General features: G+C 41.2%; 1 protein-coding gene across 1 annotated transcript in view; it reads right to left on the minus strand.

Moving 5' to 3' along the window:
- VAV3 (vav guanine nucleotide exchange factor 3) overlaps positions 1 to 20,660 on the minus strand; it is a 220,281-nt gene that overhangs the window by 100,493 nt on the left and 99,128 nt on the right. The window contains exons 15-16 of the mRNA XM_019530656.1: positions 3,335 to 3,436; positions 741 to 841 (exon numbers count right to left, since the gene is read on the minus strand). Of these exons, the coding sequence (XP_019386201.1) occupies positions 741 to 841; positions 3,335 to 3,436 (203 nt within the window). The remainder of the gene's footprint in view (positions 1 to 740; positions 842 to 3,334; positions 3,437 to 20,660) is intronic.

Consider the following 20,660-nt stretch of genomic DNA (forward strand, 5'->3'; position numbering starts at 1 on the left):
AGTTTCAGAAGAAACAGTGTAGATGAAATCTCAAGACTAGATAAAGTTACTGGAAACAAGAATGAAGGTCCCAAACATAGAAGAATAAAAGGAAGACCCTCCCACAGATGCACTGAAAGAATTATTACAATGGTAGAAGGAGAATCAGGAAAGCACAGAGTGACAACTGTCAGGGACAGAATCCATGGGACAGGAATGATCGACTAGGATAAAAAAAAGAAAAGTCTTCAGATTTGGGTAGTAGTAAGCCAACAATAATCCTTGTTAGAGCATTCTGAGTGGAGTGAGCAGAAACTAAAAAAAACAACAAGATTAAAAAGAGAATTAAAATGGAAGAGTTGAGACAACAAAAACAGCATCTGTCAAGAAGATAAGAAAGAGGACTACAACAAAAGTGAAGATAAGGGGATGAGGAGCAAAAGCTGGTGTTCCCTATGGTAGAAGTTACTTATAAATGGTCACAATCAAAACCAAATTATTTTCTTGCTATGCAGGACATGCAGACTAAAGGATACAATTTGTCCCATAATAGCTCTTCCTCTCTTGCTCTCATTTTAGTTTAGTAAGAATAGACATCCTTATGAATTTTAAATGCAACTCTAATTGGGCTTATAAATGGTAGGTCTCAAAAGTATGCATGTTACAATAAAAACAAATTAGCAGTAAATTAAACCTTAATTATATCTAGCAAGTTTTATGTCCTAATTAGAAACAGTGTTCCAACAATAAAAGTGACTTACCACCTGAATTAGCTCTGCCACAATTGTCTAATCTTCCTAAACATTCTTTGTGAGCTCCAGCTCCACACTTAGAACATAAATAGCCTTGATAAAATGTTCCTCTGTAAAAGTAAAATTAGGTAGTGATACATTAAGGGTGATAAATTCTATACATATGAAATCTTTAACATAAAAGAAATAAAAGGGATCTTGCAAAATGTATTAGAAGTCATCTGCTGTGCTGCATAATGATAATAGTTAAGGACTTGAGGAATAGTTGCAACTATCTATGGACAACACGCAACACCAATCTGCTTTACATCATTTCAAGCCATTTTAAATTACAACCAGACAGTTCTTCTGCACTACTAGTAGAATAACGCACTCTATTTCAATTTGGCACAAAGTGGCTCTGGCGCAGCACAGTACTCTCTAAATTTGTACCAAGCATGGTGGAGCTACCTTATCAATGATTTATACTCCAGTTGATCTCACTGGGAATTATGATTTTTTGCTATGCATGTTAGGACTGGATTTATTTCAAGTAAAATCGTTTGTTTTCATTTGGTTTTTGGTTTTCTCAGCACTAAAGGCTTTAACTACCTGCCTTGATAGATGCTGGCAAATTTTAAGAATTACTGGGTACCATCCCAGAGGGATCCATCATCCTGTTGACGAGTATTATCCAAAGCAATTTAATAAACTGGAATCTGAACCAACTGAATTTCAAGAAGTGGGGTTTTGTTTCAGTTCTACCCATAGTTTTAATTCTAGTTCAGACTACTAGGGGACCATAAGAATGGACAGAAATTATATTTGTTACACCATCAGCCCCCTGAAATCACTCTGAAGCTATGCCCAAACAGAAGAGCACAGCTGCAAAGCCCTCTGATTGCATAAGAAATTAACCCTCATTGTATGAGGGTTCAAATGAAACCTCTCTTAAGTGGAGTGATTTTATTAATTTCTGTCTGAGCTGCTGTTTCTGGATGGGAGACAGAGAAGCCAGGGCAGGGATGTCCCTTCTAGGGTTTTCTCAGCCCCACTGAAGTGCAGGGGGGCACTGGATTGGAGCGCATCCCTTGGGGTGGCTCTAATCTATCCAGTTTCCCCCCTGGTCCAGCAGGGCTGAGAAAACCCCAGAACAACCTGCCTTCTCTCCCCACCCTATCCAGAGACAGCAACAGAGCTTGGAGGGGCAAGTTGGGGAGGAACCAGGGGAAGATGCAGCCTCTCTTCACCCTCTTCACCCAGCTAACATCTGCTGGATCGGGAGGATCGGTCTAACTCATGACAATTTCTATGAATCACCATGAGTTAGACCCGGGAGCTGCACTTCCGTCTGTGCCTAATGTGGAGAAGAAGGAGCTCATTTGTATGATTTTCCAGCCCTAAACAGCTGCACAACTAGGAATCCAATTGCAGCAGCCTTTGCTAGCACCTTCACGCTGGGCTTAGCTATCTCCAAGATCTTTTGGCTCAGTCTGGAGTCTGCATTACATGGTAATATAACATAACCCTCACATGCAAGCCCACCAACTAACAATGCTACCACTAATGTAAGCCTTGTCAGCTGTAGGGCTGGCAGCTGGTGGGTCACCCCTGGGGCTAGGGGTGCCTCAGTTGATAGGACTCCCACCACAGCGGAGCACTTGGCCACAGGGTCAATTAATGGTGTGACTAGAACAAGTTACAAAGTTATTACACATTTTTTGTGGAATAACTTTGTACCTTATAAAATGCAAATGGTTTGATCATACCATTAACTGGTTTAACAGGTAGCTCACAATTACTTGGTTTCTCACCGTAAGCGTAACCTGTAGAGGGAGCCAAAAAGTCTGCACCTTGGAAATTAAGTGATCCTCACAAGTCCAACAGGAAGAAATGAGTATAAATGTAAATAAATATGAAAATAAGCACTCGCGTTTTAATCATGAAAACCCCCTAGTAGGGTCTCACAAGACATGAAGTATTTTCAATTAATATAAAAATACTGCATTGTAAATATTTTTTTAGGTGCACAATGAAATTTTGGGGAGAAAAGGAAGGAAGCATGAATTTGTCTGCACACTGGTTCCTCTACATTCCTCCAGTTCAACAACATTGGTCTACTAACAGGAAGAGCCTGTTCACTCATATTTTACAGCTCAGTTTCTCATATGTTGTGGAAAATTTGACAAGAAAGAAAACCTTCCAGCTCCCCCTCAATGCCTGAAACTTCACTCTGTTCTGAGGATCCTTTGGGTCACAAGACAGAGTTCTGCATGCTGCTTTAGTGGTGCTGGTACTCTAGTAGACAAGCTACCCAAATTCTAACTTCAGGAAGAATTAAAAACTATACAAAACCAAAAGAAATATGTTCACGAAACAGAAGGAAAAGGAGAGAATAATGCTAAAGAGACATTGTTAACAGTGTGCCTGCATGTTGAGGGTCCAAGATTTTAACATCATTTTTGTTTGGTCAGGTTCTTTTTCCTATATCAAAAAATGTCATTTATATTAAGTTAATTTTACAGCCTGTTTAGATTGAACACATATCTAACTATCTATACCATTTTCTTACAATCCTTTAATTTAAGTATCTTGGTAGAAAATATTTCACTGATAAGACTCACCTCAGAAGCATCCGACAAACCTTGCAGGATGTGACACGACTGAAGGTGTGCATTTTGAACTCATGAAAACTTGTATCTGCATAGTCTGGCCTTATGTTAGACCTAGAAGTAAATGACATAGATAATGCATTTTTATTAAGGACATTCGGAATCTAATGTCAATGCACTGGATTATCCAAACCTTTTTTCTACAATACAAAGAATGAAGATACTTTTTAGGATACATCTACTCTGATTGTTAGGGTCAACCTGAAGGCTGCCCTGAAGCTCATGTCTAATGACAATTTGTACGTTACTTTGCTTAATCCCCAAAAGCAGTTCAGTCCATCTTCAAGATCTCTAATGAACTTCCAAGTTATAGTGTGCCTGTTGTAGATCAACATCCTATCTCTAGTTTCTAAAGTGCATTCAGAATTTACCAAGGTGAACAGATCTCAAGCAGAGAGATCCAACAGCTAAAATTGCACAATTTGCCATTCCCAATGTCCAACCCTTCTGCATCCCACTTTTTTTCTCTACAGCCAGTAAATCACTGCATGCAGAGAATGAAAAAAATAGTCCATAATTCCCAGCAGGTATCTTCTTTATAAATAAGATGGACAATGTGGCTGTTTTTACCATGGGCTACACAGAAATATACAGAAAAAGAAAAGCAGCTCAGGCTGGTAGAGCATGACCTCAAGGTCAGTCTTACATATTGGTATAGAAATGCTCTCACAGAGCACATTAACTGCGAAAGCCACCACACACTAAAAGGATGCTTCTCTGCTTTTTCCTTTTACTTTTTGGCCCACTCCAGACCAGGATCGGTAACCCACTTTTCCTTCCAACACTCCACTTGTTAATTCATAAAACATTTCATTCTGCTGATCACCAGGAACGGTTATGGAACACAAATTAAGAACCACTGCATTAGCTACTGCAATAAGCAAATGCAGGGCAGAGTTAAAATATGATTACCTGCAACAAATTAGATAACAAAAGCTATTTCAGAAGTAGTTCTACAATATTTACTGCCCTTTTGTCTAGTGTTTCTTAAATGAGTTTAACTATTGAAAACAGATGTCACTATATTAAGCATTAATTTACCCAATACAATACGAGATTACTAATTGCACTTCTAAAATATCATTTTATTGGCAGGAAACACATGTCCACAGGTCTACTGGCTATACTTGTCTTCTAGTTTTTCTTTCCCATTGTTTCTCTTTAAGCAATACTAGCTTAGAGAAAAACCCCTTCATCACCTTGCTGTATTGCTAGTTAGTTGAAGTATTTTTAAACTGTATTTAGCAATTAATTTGTTTTCCCTGTAATTCTTTTAATCTCAGGGAGTGTTTGTATTTGTGTATTTTTTGCTGCATCACGTCACTACTTTATTATTTTTATTACATAATTTTATTTTTTTAATAAGCTGCCAACTTTTTTAAAAAAATCATGTCTAGTTTTAATAAATTGCTAAAACAACAGGATCACAGATATGCTTAGGTCTATTCTTGTGCTCTGGATACTCTGGGTGAATGCATGCCAGTGGATGAAGAGGAAATGGAACTGGCAAGGGTTAATACGGTTTACTGTTGCAATAAGAATATTTAGGATTCTGCGGATTCCTGGTGTTTGCTTGCTAAAGAGGCATAAGTAAACAGCAGAAATCAAACCAGCAAAAATTATGTAAAGGAGGAAGGAAATACAAAAATGTCTAACACTTCTGGAAAGCGCCCAAGAGGTTCAGAGACATGAATTTACTGGCAGATATTACCAATAAAGATGGTGATATTTATAAGATAAAATTTCACTTTCACATATTATAAGCAATTCGCAGAATAAGAAATATTGAAGCCACAAACTGCAATGAAGCATAACACAGGAAAGAATCCAAACATTAATCTCTACTACCGAATGAAGACGTATGAAAAAACATTCAAAGCAGCAATTGGAGTAGTAAGCATTAATGCGATGATGTCAAAAAGGGAAGTCTTCTCATCCATCTCCTGAATATGAGTATGCTGAAAATGAACCTGAATTCTAACAGCAAATGGGACTTCTCTGCTCTCCTGCTTGTGAATAATCTTACATTTAGCACTGTTTTCCAAATGTCTCTGTGGACGTCATCCCAATGCTGTAACTCTGATTAAAAATGGTGATATATACTATTCTTCTATACTCTAGAGGAAAAAGATATAGATTCTGCACATTATTTTTACACTAATCTTAATTATGGTAGAGCAGTATACTCTTAGGCAGTAAGCTGTTGATGGCAAGAACCACATCCTACTACATATTTTACACAGAGTCCAGTTCTGACAGGGACATTTTAGATTATACAAACAATGACATACAGTGCTTTAAACTATTCCGAACAAAAACTGGTTCTTTCTTTACCATTTGATTTCAAACAGGATACGGTTTGTGCAGGCATGTCAAAAGCATCTGCCTCATGCACAAACTCAAAGCATTTCTAAAAGATTTGAAAAGCAAATTAAATTAATCTTTGAGCTTCATCATTTTCTCACTGAAATTAAGGGCAACATTTACATTAACTTCCATTAACAGAGCAGTATCAAGCTTTTCAGTAACAACTATAATAGATGAACAGTGGGTCAAGTCAAATACACTACTTTATCACTTGCTCTTCTATGCGAGCAATTTTCCTACAATCTTTAAAGACAACTCCTAAAAACACACCAGCTAAGAGAACACATTATACTCGTAACCTTTATTATCTGCTTATATTTCAGAACTGATTGTTCCAACATATTTTATAAATTCATTTTAATAATAGTAACAGCTTTCTTTTACTGTGTTTAATAACATAGAGAAATATTTCCTATACTACTTAACTGTAAGAGCAAGGCAAAAAAATCAAATGTGTAAAGGTCAATACTTTTACAAATTAAATGATCATATCAGTATCATTATGGTAAATATGACATCATATAAAAACATATTTAACACTCCATAATTTTCCTAAAATGGAAAGCATAAGCCAGAAGCTAAGAAATACTCCTTAAGCAATACAGATTATTTCCTCGACAAAACTTTTTGAACCTCCATACAAATTAAACTATAAAAAATAGGCACACTGAATAAGACAGCAAAAGGGAAGCTACTTGGAATGATTTCTGGACCACTGTGTAATCCAATTTATATTCAGGAAGCAAGGTCATCCCAGCTACTCCTATTCAAATGTCACCAAAACCATAAGGACATCAGGAAAAACTTCTTCATGGTAAGGGTGGCCAAAATTTGGAATGGGCTTCCAAAGGAGCTGGTGCTCTCCCCTACCTTGGGGGTCTTTAAGAGAAGGCTGGATAGGCATCTGGCTGGGGTCATCTGACCCCAGCACCCTTTCTTGCCTAGACAGGGGGGTGGACTCAATGATCTGTTGAGGTCCCTTCCAACCCTAGCATCTATGAATATGAATCTATAACAAGAAGATTTCACCAGAGACAACGACTGCATATCCCTGGAACCCATCATACATGACTGAACTGGCTTCTCTTGGCTTCTCTACTCTTTTCACCCTCTTCTATAAGAATTATTCCAAATCTGTGTTTTAGAAGGAAGAAACAACTGTTGTTATCTTCCTAAAATGGTTAAGGTGGTCATTCACAGATGTAAAAGACTTTTCATAGTGGCCTCTATCCCCACAAAACAGCAGACTATTATTCCACTTAGATTTCTGTGGCAAGCCCCAAATGAGGCGGAGAATTTATCCAAGGGAGGAAAAAAAGAATCTTAACATTAATAAATTCCAGTCTGTGCAGGAATTTGGATAACTTTGCCTGACATATCAAGGCAGGAAGATCACTGTCAGAAAACCAAGAATTCAAATTTCATTTGAATTTCTTACAAGATGTTAAATGGTACTATAAAAGTAGCTTCATCCAAGTTCCTTTTCATTCACATGATGGCACAGATGAAATATTCCTCAAGTCAATGCTTTTATCTAAAACCAAGGAGTTAGGTCTCTCTTCTTTACCTTGGATCTTTCTAAACTGTCACACAGCTCTAATACGCTTCAAATTCACTGACATTTAACTCCATTTCCTTTGCATAAAGCTGTTTCCTGATCACAGCCTGATTGGAAAGAAGAGTCTCCAAAATCTCTATTCTTAAAAGAAACAATCCTCACAAGGTCTTCCATAAGAGCAAGACAGCTGTTCATAAGCCAAAGGCATTTTTAACCAAGGTAAACTCTCCCTTTCATAAATCTCAGGAAGTTATTCTTTCATTTTGCCAAAGCTCATTGCATCTGGAAAAAGACTATGTAAAGAGCAGTCAAATTATACTTTTGTAGAGAATCAGTCAATTAAGAAAAATAGCATTACTATCAGTCTCAACCAGAAAACATCTAAAGCTGAAAGTTAGATGGATCAAGTAAAATGTCACCAAAGTATATCCAACCACAGGTTAAATAGTTCTTGAAGGAATCAGACCTTACTTAACACATTGTACAGTGGCTGCTTGTGCAGAAAAAGCAGCAACGAGAAGAGAGGAAAATTGTAAAGCTATCCACCTCGTAATCCATCAACAGTTTCATAAAGCTCTACAAAGCTTGACTTATATGCCTTGGCAGAAGTAACTTAGGCAGGAAGATGCTTCCAACACTGATTAATATGAATTCTTTAGAGAAAGAAAAACATATTTCTTGTTCCTTATGTCTCCCTGCCTCCTAATATTTTCTTGCATGCTAGTTGTCTTAGTCTGGGGATGGACCAGAACATCTAATAGGAATTTGTCAGCTGGTATTTTTTCCCCTTCTGCTGACCCTTCTCCCCCAATTTGACATCAAGAATATATTCTTAAAAGGTAACATTCTGACACATTTCAAGTTTATACATGAGGTGAAAACTTCAGAATTTCAAACCAGGAACTTAAATAAATCATTTAACAAAAGAAAAAAGAAAAGAAATCATGATCATATAAAAACAGTATTTCCCTATACTTTTGAAAACATTTACTTTGCAAAATGTGTCTGGATGAACTCTGAAACCTCATGAACATATAGGTACCTATAGGTATTTATAGGGAGAGGCATAGCACAACTCTCTTGAACAGAGGACAAAGTCATAATGGAACAAAATCTCTAGTTTAGTTACTGATCCTTTATCAGATACAATATTAAACAACTAACAGTGCAAAGGTACAAACAACAGTTCTTACTGTGATGACATAGTAAAGGAAAACAATTATAATTTTACAAGATAACTAAGGATATAACACTGAATAAGGGAAACGCTATAAATTAGAAAAAAAATAAAACTTGATTCATATCGTCTATTATGTGGTATCCTCTTTAAGAAAAAAACAAGCAAACAAACAAACAAAAACCTCCCTTTGTAAATACAGTTCAGCACTAACCGTGAGTTTGAAAACTCTTCCATATTTCACTATCTGACCAGCCATGATCCATTAAGTCATTTTGGGTTATATAGTCACATTACATGTCACATCAGATGAGACTGAAATAATGTGATATGATGTACTATGGCAGTATATGTCAACTCACAAATTGCTCTAAAGTATTCATTCCTAAACTGATTTTTATTTCAATGCATTTCTTTATAAGCGATTTTCAAAAAAAAAGTTACTGTAATCATTTAGAATTTGAGATAAACTATTACATGTGGTAGAAGCACATAAATGTCAAGTACTAAATATTCTGATCTTAGTAAATTTCTTTTTTTGTCCTCTTTAGACTGATTACACTTACAAGATACTCATTTTATCCCCTGCTACAGCAATAAAGGGACAGTGCTATCATAAATCCAGATATCCAAATCCTCCCATTTCAAAGGGCCTCCACCAACATTAAGTGGCAGAAGGAACCTAAAATGAGTTTCCGCATTAAAGCCAGTTAGCCATAATGTGCACACTGATGTTCTGAATTTGCTGAGGCAACATGCCTACTATTCTCTTTGAGCCCAATCCCACTAACATGTACACAGATAATGAGCCCGCTCACACAGTCATGATTGTCTTAGCACAGTTGAGCTCTTTTTAGCTCAGGTAGCTCTCTTTTTAAATAAATCTTCTCTGCAGTTTGAAACGCAAGCAATTTTCTTCTCAGGCAAAAAAAATGTACCAGTATGCAAAAATTCTTATTTCAGTTTTTCTTGTGGAATATATTTTATGTAGATAGGCCCAAATCCAACACCCTTATGATAGGCTAGTTCTATGACTAACTTTTATGACATTCTTTAATAAACCAGTTGATAAAATTACAGTGCACTAAATTCAGTAGCTTTGGAATTTTCAATAAGGTGAAGTTTGGAAAGTTCTTGTCCTTTGCTAATTCAGTAGAAAAGCAGAAGTTATAACTTAGAATGTATTTATGCGATTATTGGCCAGCCTGTGCCAGCAGTGGACACCAAACGAGAATGCCTTTATTATCGTATTTACCTGAATACAAGAAGACACCCCCAGTAATTAGTTTATAAATGGAAAATTTATAAATTTCAGGTATTGAATCTAATTATTGGAAGTTTGTCTTGAATTTGTCCATTTCCCACTGTTACATCATTGAAAATCAATCTGGGAGGTCAAGTAGTCTTTTTGCCCTCTGGCTACACCTCCCACGCCCCCCTCCCCAACTTCTTCACTCTGCGGCCCCTTCTCCCCTTGCTTACTGTCGGACCCTGCTCTCCCTGAGCTCATGGAAATGAGGTACAAGTTTGAAAGAACTGACCTTAAAATAAATATAGCTGTACTAACTTGCATATAGTACCAATGGATTTAGTTCATCCAGAATTTATACATTTCAACTAGTTTTGAAACTGCTGCAAATTTTATCACAGGTACTAACCATACAATTAAGCAACACTTTGCACCTACAAATGATGTATGATATTAGTCCAAAGCCAAAAGCCTTATGATTTACCATATAGTTGTTTGGGCTTGGCCCCTTCAGAGTCAACAGCATTTCAACCATGGAAGAAACCCCAATGTTCAGAGTTGCTCAGTACACGTGTGTACTCCAGATACCCCTCACAGCGGATCCATGGGTTAATTAGCCCTGACTCATAACTGGAACCAGGTGTTCTTGTCATGATTCACGCGATCCTTCAAAAATGTATATACAGATGAGGTGTGGAGCAACAGTGTCTGGCTCTACCACCTAGATAGCAGGGCCACACCAATCTTGTGAAACAGGCTGAGATACAGGGTGCCAGAAGGATTCTGGGTGAACTGTTTAGGGACCTCACCGGTGATGTTTGCCAGACACTTAAGACCAGAGAAGAAACAGGAATCATTGGAAATGAGAAAGAAAAGCGCAGCACAGCTGTGAGAGTGAAGAAGTTAAAATGTATGCAAGGTAGTGGCTCACTATGATTTGAAAAAAGAGTCAGCACTGAGGGGAACTGCACTTAATGAGCACTGCCATACATTTTATTCAGATAGGCTGCAATAACTTATCTTTTGTTCCAATCTGTGTGTTTGCCCAATATGGGGCCATGTTTTAAAGGCATGCTCAATGTTGGCTACATTCAATTGAGTTCATAGCTGATTTCCATTACTGAGTACATATTGTTTTTGGGAGCAATTGAATGATAACCAGGGAACTAGGTTGTCTGTTTCCCATGGAAAAACGAAGTAAACTGCAGATTTTGCCTTTAACCAAAGGTAAACTCAAATTTCTTATTTTACCAGAGAATCCTGCAGATTTTGCCATTTTGCAATGAGCTATCTGCAGGCTAGCAGAGTTCCAGCCTGCAGGGAGCTTGGAGAGAACGGGAGGAAGGTGGGAAGACAGGGGGGGCCATGTGCATGGTCATGCAAGGGCTGTGGGTGGGGGGTAAGAGGCACCAGCAAGGCTGTGGGGACTGTGGCTGGGGAGTAAGGGGCACCAGCAGGGTTGCAGGGTGTGGTGGGGCCTTTAATTTTAATCACAGATTTGGGGGGAGTTAGCAGAGAAATTGTGATTTTTTTTAGCAGAGAACTTGGTATTTTTTTTTATCAGGGAAAACCAGGATCCCTAATGATAACCAACATGTTTAATGTTTTCTTGTAAGGGAATGCAAGATGAGGGACATTTTGCCCCCATGCTGATTGGGGGAGGAAGAAATGACCTTCTCCTGTATTTAAGTAAATATGGGATTATTGTTTAGATTTACCATACTTTAGTGCTTTGGGAACTGACATCAGAATCACCAGAACATGGCCTACAATGTTCCTATTATGGGTGCTCTCCCTTCTGGAGCCTGCTTTTTTTTCATCTATTTTCTGAGGTCCAGCCAGGTAAAAGGCATTGGGGTTCTTCATGATGTTGGCAATGCTTGTCCACATTATAGGAATATTTGAAAGTCAAACTCAGTGCCTTTGATGAAAGATTTATTGGTACAAAAATAGAAGAGAAAAAAAACACAATATAGCCAGATATACCATTTAAAAGTTTACACTAATATTTTAAAACAAGTGATCTCTTCATCATTAACTAAGGCATTAATTTACTAGCCAATTTCTTTACAAGCCTCCATAACCCCCTTTTATATCTACAAAATCTGTTGGGAAGTTTTCTGCATCTAAACTCTGGAATAACCTCTTATTTGGCTAAAGCAGGAAGTCTTACTTGACTTCCAGAAACCTTCATATTAAAGTGCCCAACAACACATTAGGCACCTTATCATAAAAATAATGGATAAACTCTCTGTTCTAATAGTAAAACGTATATAACTTTATATCATTTTATAGTTGAATAATATGGGAAAAATATTTTTAAAAGGGAATCTTACAACAGTTTCACCCTTAGGTGGCAATAAATCCTACATACCCAAAATACCTGGTTGCTCAGAGAGAAAGTATCTTCAGTGTCCCACAAAAGAAAGGGAGATATCAACTGACAAATGCATTAAATTGTACTCATTTGAAAAGATTATACTTTATCCCTGAAAAAATGTACCATTATAGAGTAGACCATGGTGTCTAGTTTTCTGTACATCTTTCTCTACCCCTCTTTCTCTTTTCCTTTACACGTACACCCACACCCCCTTTCTCTTTTCTTTACATCCACACCCATGCATGGTAGAATAGCATGCAAGAAGCCTGCCATGTGAAAGTATTTAGAAAATAACTGACAATTTAGCGCACCTAAAATAATCAAAATTACTCTTTTCATTTACAGGTACTTTAGGAGTAGGAAAAGTATGTAATCTCAGGCAGAGATTAACAAGTAGCATAAAGCAGCGAGTTGAACGGATCAGTAAAATCATTACTATTCTCCTTCCCTGCCTTAGAGCTCCCCCCTTCCCCAGTTGGCAATAAAATTTTTGCAAAAATCAACTAAAAGCTCTCTGCAGCACATCACTGCTTCCCAGTTTCACTGTTCCACTGGTCTCTGGAGTAACGGCCTTGGGCTACCCCTGAGCCTTCCTGGTAAAGCCTTCTCCTTCCTAATTACTTGTTGAATATTAGCCCCACTGGGACCAATTCACCGCTACACCACTAACCCACAGGACTTTGCATGCTTACCTTTCTATCCTCCATTGTCATTCAAAAACAAACATACTCTTCTGCATCAACCATCCGAGTTGTTTTAGGATCAGAACCTCCATTCTCTCTCCACTAAAGCCCAAGTCTTAGCAGAAATCTTTTACTTATGTATACTGTGATAGGGTTACCGTATGTCTTTTTTGGACCCCTGTCCTGCATCCAGGTGGGTTTTTAAAATAAGAGCGAATGTCCAGGTTTTCTGCTTTCCCAGGCTGGCAAGGTGATTGGCTGCCAGGGGTCACATGCCCCCCACGCGGGCTCCAGCAAACCGGAAACAGACAGAGACAGACAGACAGAAAGACAGCACACACGCAATGCAGGAGCTGCTTGGGCAGCAGGCCTGCGGAGAGCATGGGTCTGCAGGTCAGAAGTGAGGGGGCTACAGGTCAGGAGTGAGGGGCATCGACAGGGCTGGCAGGCAGGATGCTGTGGGTTGGGAGTGAGGGCACCTGGCAGGGCTGGGGCATCAGGGGGCAGGGTACTGCTGTCTGGGAGTGAGGGGCACTGGCAGGGCTGGGGTCAGTGAGTCTGGAGTGAGGGGCAGCAGCAGGGCTGGTGGGGGCTGTGGCTTGGCAGTGAGGGGAAACAGAATGGACAGGGGCAGGGCATTGGCATGTCACTGCCCCCCCAACATCATGTTGAGTGCCCCTCAACCCCACTCATGATAGGTGTCCTCTTTTTTGGACCTGGAAATATGGTAACCCAGGCATCAGCTATGACAGCTTCCCAGGCATCTCTCATTTTAAGCCTTTAATATCATCAGGGATTCAGAAACTCGCATCATACTTGTACAATAAGGCTGATTTAAAGTACTTATAATCCCAAATATGTAATGCCACCTCTGCTTACCTGTCAAGAGAGTAATTAAATCTCTCCTCAGCCACCCACATAATTCAGTCTATTTCCAATTGATGTCAGAAAGTGTTATACATCATAAGTCCCCTCAAGCTCCTGCAACCTGAGTTCCTCCCAGCAATAACCTTGCCCTAGAGTAAGGGCAGAAATAACTGGAGGTAATGCCATTGGGGTTTTAAGCAGTTTAGAGGTAGCCTGTTAAATGGACACACACTGATTCTTCACACACTCGTACAGAAAACAACAAATTCTCATTGAGGCCCTCACCTCAAAATATGCAGCTGCTGTTGGAGAAAACATCACAGTAATTTTTTTGTAAACTTACTTAAAACTACAGTCTAAATAAGTTTGAAAGAGAACTGGATGATGTAATTGTAATTGAATATGGTTGTAATTTTTCTGATTTAAATGTGTTCATGCTGTAATAATCTTGCATGCCTTAGTTTCCTTAACTCTGTAGCTCCCCCGCACACAAAGCGTATGTAGGCAGGAGGTGGGAGAAGGAGGAAAGAAGGGGTTAAGAGACACTGAAGCCAGAGTTGCCTAGCCAATCCGACAGAAAACACATTGCTCAAAAAATAACTGGACAGCCCTAATGACTCTACAACAAGGTGGGATTGGCAAATATCCTTTAGAGGTAAAGTCAGGAGAGGTCAAGAGAAGCAGAGGGACATAAGCATCAAAAGATAAGCCACTTAAATTAAAGAGTCAGCCTGAGGGCTGCAAAGTCTGGCAAGGGATCAAGCAAACTACTTTAGGGTGCTCAGGGCTGTAAGGACTGAAGAGAAAACAGCTGAGCTAATATTAGTGTGTTCAGGACCGTGTGGACTGGACTGGGGAGATAGGAACTGCTTAACTCTTTGGCTGAGGAGGCAAAAACTTCTTGCTTTGTGGCCTTTGCCCAAATACCTGTATTGAAAAGGAGCTGTGTGTTTTGCTGCTTGGGGATGCATTTCTCTCTTTGAAGAGGTAAAGTAACTCCTACACGTTGAACTGGAAGATAACTCCCTGAGGGGTACCACAGGTAACAAGGGAGGGTCATAGCTGGTGTCAGAGTCAGAAAGAGTCAGGGATCACCCCGCTTTAAAAGCATCACTTGGGTTGGCTTCAGGGGGTACTGAGAGAGAGACCAGATAAAGCCAAGGGGTCCCAAGCAAGTATTCTCTGACACTATTCTGATCCATACTCTTCTGTTTCATTTGTCCTGTAACGAAGACCATTTGGACTGGATTATAGGATCCTTCATGGTGTCTGTATGAATAAAATACATATATGTAGCAAAACAGGGAACCTACAGTGCAGACAGAAGTACCAATTTTCGCTGGATCTGGCCACAGAAAGAAATTGTGACCAAACACAAATGCATGGCTGCAAACAACTTAAAAAATGGACGATCGGGTAAAAATCTGACCCCTCATTGCATGAGGTATCAGATAAAGATGTTTCAAAATGTAGCTTTTGTAACTTGTGTCTGAAGAACTCCCAGCCTCTTGCTGTTTTCAGAATGGGAGTGTGGAAAGGGAGCAGGAGGAGTTCAGTCGGAGGTTTTTTCAGCCTCCCTGCAGGGTGGAGTGGGTGTATTGGACACCCCGCCACACCCAATGTGGGGGGCTCCAACTCAATCACGCGACCCTTCAGCACCAGCTGAAAAGCCCCAAGAATGAGCTCCCTCCACTGCCTTTCCCCACTCCCATTCTGAAAGCAGCCAGCACTGGCAGAAAGCCTGGCCATTGCTATGGGAACCTGGCTACAACTCCCAGCCAGCAGCTAGATTGCCGTCCCCCTGGAACAAAAGCGAACTTCTGTTTGGTCTGGGGTAATGGTGCAAGTCAGAACACTTTGCAGAAATCACTGAGTTACAGCTGCACTTCTGTGTGCACCCACAATTCCTGTCACTGAGAGAGAAAAATAAAGGGATAAGCAGCCACAGCCTTTTAAGTGAGGTGCCTGGGCAGGGCAGAGAAGAGCCCAAGAGGGTGAGACAAGGGCTGAAGCCAGACCTGGTGTGATGGGTCAAGGCCTGTGGGGCAGCCTGGGTGCAGACTCCAGGTGGCTGCTGCAAGAAGGACCCGGCAGTTGTGATGGGGAGGAGCCCCTTTCCCCTTGGGCCCAGCAGTGGCTTCTGCCCAGGTGCTGCTGCTGCTCAGCATGGCTGGGTGGTCCAGAACAGGTGTAGGGTTAGTACAGAGCTGGTCCACTCCATTGGGCCGAGTCTACCGTGGGTGCAGATTGGGATGCAGTTGGGGCTGTGCGTGCAGGTCCCCACCAGTACCACAGGGCTGAGGCCAGAAGCAGTGGCTCCTTCTGGCTGCCAGAAGGTGGAGCAGGCCAGGGTCAGGGCTAGGGCTGTGTGCTGTTTCATAGATGTTAGGGACTGGAAGGGACCTTACAGATCATTAGGTCCAGCCTCCCTGCACATGACAGGAAAGACTGCTGGGATTAGATAACCCCAGCAAGATGGGTGTTCAAGATGCTTTTTGTAGATCTTGTGGGTGGCTTCTGGTCACCTTCCACCATGACAACTCAGCTCCAACAATCAATGCTCTCTGGGTCCTACTATGGAGCTGGTTACCTTGCCACTGGACTGGAAAGTAGTTGAGGCCGCATTTTCCCACCACTTCTGAGGGGAGCCTGTTCCAAACCCTTCAACTCATAAATAAGTTTTTCCTTATGACTAGCCTAAAGTGATCTTCAATCAATTTCTGCCTAATTTTTCTTGTCCTCCTCTGAGGGGCCTTGGTGAACAGATGCTCCCCCAGGCCTTGATGTATGCCCCTGAGATACTTATAGGCTGCCACCAAGTCCCCTCTGAGTCTTCTCTTCTCCAGGCTGAACAGTCCCAAGTCTTTCAGCCTCTCCTCATATGACCTGGTCTCTAGACTTCTGATCACGTGCATGGCCCTCCTTTGGACTCTCTTGAGCTTCTCTACATCCTTCTTGAAGGGTGGCACCCAGAGCTGGATGTAGTACTCCAGTTGCAGTCTCACCAAGGTCAAGTAGAGTGGAAGGATCCATAGCCTTGCTCAAGATGCCTTGGTAGATGTATACCAGTGTTTGATTAGCTCTGCCAGCTACAGCAACGCATTGCTGGGTCATGTTCATTTTGTTGTCTACAACACCTGGGTCTAGTTCGGTTATGGTGCTGGCAACCATAGCACTGCTGAGCCTGTAAGTGTGTTGTGGATTATACCTCTCTAGATAGAGAGCTTTACATTTCTCTGTAAACAACATTAAGTTGAGGTCCCCCCACCTCACAAGCCTGTCCAGGTCAGCCTGTAGTGCCAGCCTGTCTTCAAGTGTGACCACACTACCCCATAGTTCGGTGCTGTCAGCAATCTTTGTCAGTTTGCTTTTAATACCCAACTCCAAATAATTGACGAATGTGATGAAAAGCACTTGTATGAGTACAGAACCCTGAGGGACACCACTGGTCACCTTCCACCATGACGACTCATGGTGGAGCCAGTTACCTTCCCATTGGACTGTAAAGCACTTGAGGCTGCATTTTCCCAGTTTTACCATGAGGACATCATGGGAGACCAAGTCAAAGGCCTTTTTGAAGTCATTGGCAGTGACACATGGGCTCCAGGCTGCTGCACCCGGGGCGGGGGAGGGGGAAGAGGGTGCTTACCAACCCACAGCACCCCCCTGCATCAGCTCCCCAGAACTGCCTATGTGTCCCATGGGCACAAATAATTGCCCACCCCTGCCTTAGGGTGATGAGCAACACCACAGGTGCTCATGAGCACTCTTGCTTGGGGAGCCCTGGGCAGCCTCCTTTTCTAAAAACATAATACATACCATCAAGGCATGGCAGGAGAGCTGAAGGGGAGATTGCCCAAAAGAAGCAGAAAAGACAAGGGCTGAGAGGGTACTCTAGGAGCACTATGGCCACCCTGGGGTAGAAGCCTGTTACAGTGGTTTAGCACGATGCTTACCACAATGAAGTGTCAACACCTACGTCAGATAAATTAGTCATAATGTAGGATTTATTTGTTTAAATCATTCTATTACGAGCAGATAAATGTATGATCAGAAGTGTGTTCCAATGTTCATAGGTCTAACAGGCTATGTGACTTTCAAAATGGCAATTTCAGTTTTTATTGTCAATTTTAGTTTGATAAGTACTTTTAACAAAAAACCAAAAACATACAGAGTTGCTTTCACAGGAAGAGGTCAGGCTCAACAGATGAACTGTTATTAAATAATTCTACACCTCGCTGAGTGCAAATATGTTTTCCCTTATCGGCAATTTAACTTGCCAATAAAGGAAAGTCCTCTGCACTATTAAATCTTATAAATAAATTGTACTAGGACACCCCCTAAACAAATCAGCCTTAACACCCCATCTTGTCACTCTCCGATATGCACTAACTAGCCCAACATGTAATTGTGGATATGTACCAAGGGGCTGGGCAAGGTAAGAAAGAATACTCTACTCTGGCTTTTCTCTCTGCCATCCTGTCTGGGGAATACAGACATCAAAATTTCCATCTTCATTTTTCAGAAAGGTCATGTTACTAAAAATAAAAATGCTCTTATCCTTATTGCAGAAGTTCTAAAATACTGAAAATATCTTCAGCTTACATGTTTTCTTTTTACTAGAGAGTCCTGGAGGAGAAAGTGTAGTCTAGAGATTTCAGTATTAGCATTACAGAATCAAAAATCTTTCGCCTCATACATATCTCATATTTTTGGATGAGAATGTTAAAAAAAAAAAAAAAGGTTTACAAAAAAATTCTAAACCTAAGTTATAATAAAGTAAGCTACTAAAGCCCACATTGAAAACAAATGCACTGGCCACTGACAAACTTTTCATAAATAAATTACATATGTAAAGATGAAGTGACGTCTCCTTGATTAACTTAATTCCTATGGATTTGTGAAATTTAAATTTCCAGTATGGAATTAACATAGTTCAAAAAATAGTATTTTAGAAGACTTACATAGTAGAAATCAACAGAATACTGAGCCTTTGACCATAGGTCTAGGGTTACCATACGTCTGGGTTTTCCTGAACATGTCCTCTTTTTGAATCCTCCATCCAGATGGGTTTTTTAAACATGATCAACTGTCCAGGACTTTGGTCAGCTCAACTGTGTCAGGGAGCAGGTGCCTGCCGGCACTGGGAGAAGCTGTCCAGGAACTGGGGAACAGGGTGGAGGAAAGGGCCCTTCAAGGGCAGCAAGGAGCTGTACAGCCAGGGAGGCAGCAGAGGAGATGTCTCTGGGGTCCTAGCACCTACCATGTTCAGTTTAGTTTCTCTGCTGCACCAGAGAAGGTACCCCCAGGGTCCTAGCACTTGCCTTTTTCTATCTATTCCTCTTGCAGCAGCATTGATCATCATTGGGGTGTGGGACTGCTACTTGTGGAAGTGGATGGGTTTTAGGCAGCAGCTTAGTGTGGGAAAGAGGTTGCAGGGACAGGCAGCCAGAAAACAAAGGGAGCAGGGGGCTGTAGCTTGGCAGTGAGGGGCGGAGTGGGTGGGGGACACTTCCAGTTTTGATCTGTGCTGTCCAAATGCTGCGATATTGAAGCAGTTTCATCTACTAAACAAAATACACACACACACACACACACAGACATATATACATGAGAGATATGTATTCCCTTCCCTTCCCCAATTATTTCTGGCTTTTCTTTCTCTCCCTCTCTATTCCCTATAGACAAGCATAAGCGAGCTCAGACTAAGGATAAGCTTTAACATTTTTATTTTGGTAGCAAGTTTTTGGTTTTGGATATCCACTGTTTTATATTGCATTATTATTAGGTGTGTATTGATTTTTACTGTTGTATATTGTATTGTTATCATATCCATATTGATTTTTATTGTTTCATATGGGTATTGTATGGTTTAGACCTGTGTTTGTAAGTGAACCAAAGTAATGTCAAGTCTCCATCTTGTGTCCTCTGCCCAGGCATCCCCTGTGTTGCAACCGTATGAGTCACGTACCCCTCCCATGTAAATTGGTACCTGGATGAACGAGAGTGATTGGGAACAACTGAAATACAATGGTAGCAGGCCTCTACTGAATGGCCTGTAATGACTGAGCCATCACCTCGCAGTGATTCATCCAGGAACCACAGACCTCACCCAGGAACAGAGACAAGAACCCAGCATTTGAAAGACAAAAGACCCTGCAGAACCAGCAACTCTAGCATTGTACCCCACCATTACAGACACCCAAAACTGCACATCCCTGCATGGAGCACACATGCTCAGTACGCCAGGGGATGACCCTTGCCTGGGCATGTCTCCCGTCACTAGGGTTACACCAGGTCTGCTCCTATAAAAAGGGGCAGTGAAGACAGACCCAGTGGGATGCCCTCTCCATCCACCCAGAGGCCCTGCTGGTGACCCCCCTCTGGACAACACCTACTAGACAACGGCCCCTTTCCAGCCTAGATATGTAGCTAACACCCCCCTCCCCTCACCCCCTCTTCAACCAAGGACTTGGACTCTTCCCTACCTGGACTCCAACCCTTCCATTGAGTCTCTGTCTCCTGCTGTGTGTGTGCATGTGCGCACCCATAACTTCATGGGGCTGTGTAGTGTGTTGTCTGTGTAATAAAACTGTTATTTGGACCCTTAAATTGGGTATTGCTTTACTATGGTTTGGCCTTGCTCCAATCTCTGCTCCTCGCCCCTCTAACTTCTGTCTCATTTCTCCCTCTCCTTCTGACTCACTGCCATCTCCAACACCTGTCCTGAGGTCCTCTCTGCCTCCAAAAACCCTGTTTTTTTGCCACTGTCTTCTCCACACTGCCTTTTTCTTTTCCCCTGAGCAACCAGGTTTCTACCTCAGTTTCTTTCCTAGCTGCCTCCTCCTTGCCACCACTTAACTGCCCCCCCCATATCTCAGCTGTCTGCCTCAGTTTCCAGCCCCAGTCTACCTTAAGTAAACCCAAGCCTCAGTTCCTCAGCCAGCTTCTGTGTAGTCCACTGGTTCTAATCCCAGTTCTGGCAACTTTCACTCCC

Source organism: Crocodylus porosus, unplaced genomic scaffold (genome assembly GCF_001723895.1).
Source record: "Crocodylus porosus isolate Cpor-Errol unplaced genomic scaffold, CroPor_comp1, whole genome shotgun sequence".
Taxonomy (NCBI): domain Eukaryota; kingdom Metazoa; phylum Chordata; order Crocodylia; family Crocodylidae; genus Crocodylus; species Crocodylus porosus.